This window comes from Mercenaria mercenaria, chromosome 2, assembly GCF_021730395.1.
Source record: "Mercenaria mercenaria strain notata chromosome 2, MADL_Memer_1, whole genome shotgun sequence".
Taxonomy (NCBI): domain Eukaryota; kingdom Metazoa; phylum Mollusca; class Bivalvia; order Venerida; family Veneridae; genus Mercenaria; species Mercenaria mercenaria.
The window spans coordinates 6,028,101-6,034,016 of NC_069362.1; the positions used below are offsets into that span (position 1 = coordinate 6,028,101).

Sequence of the window (5,916 nt, forward strand, 5' to 3'; positions counted from 1 at the left end):
CTAACGTACTACACTACGCACTAACGTGCTACACCACGCACTAACGTGCAACACCCACCCGTGCTACACCATGCACTAACGTGCGACACCATACACCATGCACAAACGTGCGACACCATACATCATGCACTAACGTGCTACACCATGCACTAACGTGCGACACCATACACCCTGCACTAACGTGCTACACCATGCACTAATGTGCTACACTATGCCCGACCTACAGCACTAACCAAAATGTTAGCCAAACATCAAGGCTCACTTGAGAGACACCAAATATGCACGGGGGAAACTCAAGGCCTTGTATTTTGCCGAATTAATAAACAAGATTAGAATTTTGAATTTTGTTTTTACGTAACAACAGGGGAAGCTTAAAATATTTTTACTTTAATACGATAAATGATAATACTTGAAACACTTAATTATAAGTGTAAATGAATTTTGATTAACTGAAGATCAATAATACATCTCTGAAACTAGAATTTCCGCTACAAATTTTTCGAGAAAAAATTCCCCAAATTCTAGCCTCGTCCGATAAATGAATTCCGTCTGGGCGAAAGAAGCCCGCCGTTTTGTAATCAATATCAACATGGAAAACACTTCCTCGGCTATTTCTGGCAACTTCCCTATGACCTATAAGATTGATACGACGACATTTATTTTCCATTGTCTTATTTGCCTCTTTTGCACGTGCTCGCCAAACTACGTTGCAATATATCTAACCACACAATTACGGTAGACTGGAATGTTGAAAACAGATAGGTAATTTCACGCGAAATATTCCGGCGCAAACTATAAATGCTAGCGGATGCAAGGTCGTTTCCCCCAAGATTCATAAGTATTAACCTAGGATTTCTGTATTGTAGCATTCGGCTCTGGATTTCTCTATGAAAGTGCTTTCACTTCATTCCTCTAACGCCAAACCAACTAATGGAAAGATCTTGCGGCAGCTTAAGGTTGTCCTTACCAGTGTTCGCCGCACTTACACCAGCCCAAAACAAGATTGAATCTGATATGATCCAGATATCTGTAGACAAAAATGAATAAATAAATAGATAAAAAATGAAGGTAAAGAAAGGAAAAACTAACGCGATCCGTAACTAGCTTGAATATTAAACGCGTTTCGCATGATCTACTGAGGTACCGTATTGGCTGCAGTTAGATCTGGTCATATTCAAGGTACTGTTGTTAGCATAATTATATTGAAATTGCGTTAATCAAGTTGATCAGCAATATTAATTAGAAAACGCGTTTCGCATGATCTACTGAGGTACCGTATTGGCTGCAGTTAGATTCGATCATATTCAAGGTACTGTTGATAGCATAACTATATTGACATCGCGTGTTGGGCATTGGCTTCCTCGTGGGAAAGGAATGGTTGTGACGTCAGCACTGATGACGACACATTCGTCCGGAAAACTCCGACATTTTACGGAAAAGTTAAAGAGGCATTAACAATAATTGAAAGTCACACATTCGCTAAAATAAACCTGGTTATTCGATAAAAATAACCATAAATATTTTAGACACAGACACAAGCGATTGTTCAATAGTATCTTCATGGACCATTGTAGTCATTATTAAACACTACTGTGACAACTCCAGTTTCCTTATGTACCCAGTCTCACTAGCCCGCATCGAAATAATCGAGCGCGCTGTCTCCTGTGACAGCTCTTGTTATATTACCTTATCGTTTATTAAAACTAAATGTACGTGTAGTTTTGTTTTTATTACAGTTAAATTGGTAGTAAAATGGTAGATTTTCTACATGTTGCCATATGTTCTTGCTATTTCAGTTCTCTTCAAATTTTTGTTATTTCTATAATTATAGTAATTTTTCAGGATGAGTGTAACACAGAGAACTGAGAAACAGTTGAAAGACCTATGGAAAAATATAAAAGCCCGTGTGAAAGGACAGGTGGCAGCTGTAAGAAGGAGTATGGCTAAAACTGGGGGAGGACCTAATGATGAGGCTGTAGATACTTTCACGAAAAAAGTATTTTCAATGCTACCGCAACAAATTCAAAGCTTCAGTAACCCATATGATGATGATGCAGAGTTTCATCAGGATGAGCAGGTATATTGATAACTGTTCAAGTTTGGTGAAGGTCGGATGAGAAATGTTCGACTTAGAGTGCGGACAAGAGTAAAAAGCCGATTTTTCGATAATTCAAGGGCCGTTACTCCAAAATGCCTGGCCCGCTTTGGCTAGTTATCGAACATGGCCGAGGTCTCATGGTCAAACACATTTGTTCAAGTTTGGTGAAGATCGGATGAGAAATGTTTGATTAAGAGTGCGGATGATGAGTAAAAAGGCCAATTTTCCGATAATTCAAGGGCCGTAACTCCAAAATGCCTAGACCGATTTGGCTAGTTATCAAACTTGGCCGAGGTCTCATGGTCAAACACATTTTGTTTAAGTTTGGTGAAGATTGGATGAGAAATATTCGAATTAGAGCGCGGACAAGAGTAAAAAGACCGATTTTTGGTAATTCAAGGGCCATAACTCCAAGACGCCTGGACCGATTTGGCTAGTTATCGAACTTGGCCGAGGTCTTATGGTCAAACACATTTTATTTAAGTTTGGTGAAAATCGGATGAGAAATGTTCGACTTAGAGTGCGGACAAGCTTTGTGACAGACACACACACACACATACACACACGCGCACACACACACACACACACACACACAGACTGGAGTAAATCAATATGTCTTTCACACCACTGTGTGGTGGGAGACATAATAACGTATATCAGGTGTTTACAAATCGGTTAGAAATATGCGTCCCAAGGGTACATGTGCATTTGGCGGTAACGAGGCTTGCCGATTTACTGTCCACCCGCAGGAGGCCGACGGGCGCATATTTTGATCATATTCGTAAAAACTCCACTGATATTTTTGTGCATTCCCATTGAATGTGGGTTGCATAAAAAAGTGTCTTGTCCATGCGTGGGTGCGTCCGTTCGTCCGAAGTTCATGACACGCCTAGGTCAAAAAGTGTTTGGTATTAATTTATGAAACCTTGCATGACTCATAATATGAACTCTTGCACTTCCTAATTCCAGATTTACGGCCCCTGAAATAGTAAAAAATACACATTTTCACCTTGTGACGCGACTAGTGGAGGCACACACTGTGTTCTACGAACACATTCTACTTTCTTCCATATCAAATGTTGCAATTTACAGATATATAGTTGACATATACAAGGACGTATACAGAAAAAGACATTTGTTAAAGAATTAAATTTTACTTTTTAATACGGTGTTGAACTTAATTTTATCGTCTGTGCGTCAAACAATATATCAAACAAATCATCACTGTTACAGTCGCAAAGGAATACATTCTGTTTCTAGGTAATAGAGCTGGTTTAACCCTTGTCATGGTGGACACGATTTATTTTGGCTTAGCAATAAGTGAAGATCATGATCAGCCTGCACATCTGTGCAGTCTGATATACATATGCATTGTTCACTATTCAGTCAGCATGTTTTTGGTATGCACCCCTTTTAACATTTAATGGTGCTGTCCAAATTTAAAGATGGACAAGTTCATTATAGAAATTTAGCAGGGTAAGGGTTAAAAGAAGGGACAGGAAATTATTTTCCTTGTAGGATTGCAATTCAATTTCTAAATCACTTTTTACTACATGATGAAAATTAATGATGATTCTATCACCAGCATAAAACAATATCACAAAATTTTCTAAATATTCTTATATTACGTTCCAACACTTATGGTTTACCGTCAGTATTCCCCTTACAAATTTAAATACTTTAAAGAATACACTGCATATATTTACCTAAACATATTTGCCATTATAAGTTATTCATTCTTGTTTTCCGTCGCGCACAATAGTGATACTAAATATATTGTAGAATAATTTTTAACACTGAATGTTGCACCACATCTCGAATTCAGAATTTCAGATGACTATTTTTTAAACACTATTCTGTTACAGGTAGAAATGGTCATTTTGAATTCCACTTCCGGTGGCGCATGTGGTGGACCTACCGATGTCATAGTACAGCCGGGGGATTATACACACAGTCAGCGAGTACCTGAAGAAACAACAGAAACAACCGGGTCATTTTTGTGTACAGAAGCAACAAAGTCAGCATGTAATGTATGAAATATGACGTCCTCCCAATCGTATGTGACTGAAAAAAGAAAATCAAAATCAGACATTACAAAACCAGACAAATTTAAGGAGGTTGCGTTAAGTTTGGCCGAGAAAGAGCACAGACATAGGATGAATTTTATGGCCGAAGAACATAAATTAAAAGTGGAAATGCTTGAGGAGGACAGAGCAAGAAAAAGAGAACTTTAATTTATGAACTAAAAAAAGAAACTTTGCAAATGAAGAGACAAAAACTTCAAAGTGATTCATCATCATTGCCGGCATCATCATCATCATTATCACAGAAATTTAGGCAACCATTTTGAATGTTTTATAATGCAATGATCGAAACTTTTACAATTATTAACATTATTTTTGGAATATGAACTATTTATACTCTGCACATAAATTTTGTTTTGTTTTTGCTGTTTTTCTTATTTTCAATTAAAGGGTATAATACACGTTTTTTTCGTGGAAATAAATTGAACCATTTAAAAGAGAAGCATGACTGTGATCATTATACTTCCATTGATTATTCGAAATGTCGGATCAACATATTTCTTATAGCCCTGCCACCCTCTTCCCGTCGGACGTGTTCCCCATCAACTTCCTCTGGGAAAGGCCGCCGGTCGTTGTCGTCGGGTATTGGCTCCATCCTCATTCTCGCCATATTGTGTAGCACTGCACACGCTACTATAACAACTAGAGCAGTACTTAATTTTACACGCAGTTGGTACCTTGTGCATGGGAAGCGTCTTTTCCAAATTCCAAAAAGATTTTCAATTCTTACCCGGATACTAGACAAGTGTCTATTAAATCTTTGCTCTCCTCGGGTCTGTGGCTGTAAAACAGGAGTTAACAGATACTGCCTCAATGGATATCCACTGTCGCCAACCAAAATACCGCTAATGTCACCATTCGCAAATTTTGCACACAATGTACTATTGTCGAATATTCGGCTGTCATGGGTGCTACCCGGCCAACGTGCTACAATGTTAGTGAATTTAAAGTCGCTGTCGCAAACAGCCTGGACATTTATAGAAAAGTACCCCTTTCTGTTGCGGAAAAGCTCTGCTTGATCTCCACCCGGACACAGTATTGGGACATGGGTACAGTCTATGGCGCCAGTAACACCGGGAATTCTTCCAACATTCATGAAATCTCTTTGAATTCGAGTGGCTGCGTTGTCCGTGGGAAACACAATAAATGTACGTCTCAAAGCGGCGATAGCATCTGATACCGATTTTACTACCCTACTTACAGAGCTCTTGTGACCTCCCACAAGATCCCCAATTACATTTAAAAATGAACCCGTCCCAAAAAAACTCAATGTAATCAAAATTTGGAGTCGAGGCGGGATGTAATACTGACCATTCCTTCCATGAATATCACCACCAATCATGTTTGTAAGTTCTAGCACAGTTTCTTTGCTTAGGCGGTATCTTTGAAGTAATTCATCATCATCAAAGTAGGTAAGCGGATTAGTTCTATCTCGTACAATGCGCTCTCTCCTTAAATTTCTATCAAGTTCCTCAAACATATCCAGATAATCAAACACAGACATATCAATTTGCGTCGTGTATACAATTGAGAAGAAACCATGTATATAAATGAAATATGCTTTGACACGGCGCTAAACCTGCTACCAACCAGGTTTGTACCTGAGAAATCATTACCGTGAAAATTTCGTCGTGCAACCCACCCATATCTTGGCCAAGATTTGTAACGGTTACCTAAGAAGGCGTTTCGTGCAACCCGTATGATCAGCGGATCACAATAACTCTTGCTTAACTC

The 5,916-nt window shown here is 38.8% G+C and overlaps 1 protein-coding gene across 1 annotated transcript; it reads right to left on the bottom strand.

Moving 5' to 3' along the window:
• Positions 1–4,654: 4,654 nt before the first annotated feature.
• Positions 4,655–5,686, bottom strand: LOC123561935 (putative nuclease HARBI1). Its single transcript, XM_045354597.2, has one exon. It carries the CDS (start codon positions 5,684–5,686, stop codon positions 4,655–4,657), a length of 1,032 nt encoding a protein of 343 aa, XP_045210532.2.
• Positions 5,687–5,916: the final 230 nt, after the last annotated feature.

What these genes read in the sequence shown, in the direction of transcription:
- LOC123561935 (XM_045354597.2), bottom strand. Translation starts at nt 5,686, where the DNA reads ATGTCTGTGTTTGATTATCTGGATATGTTTGAGGAACTTGATAGAAAT.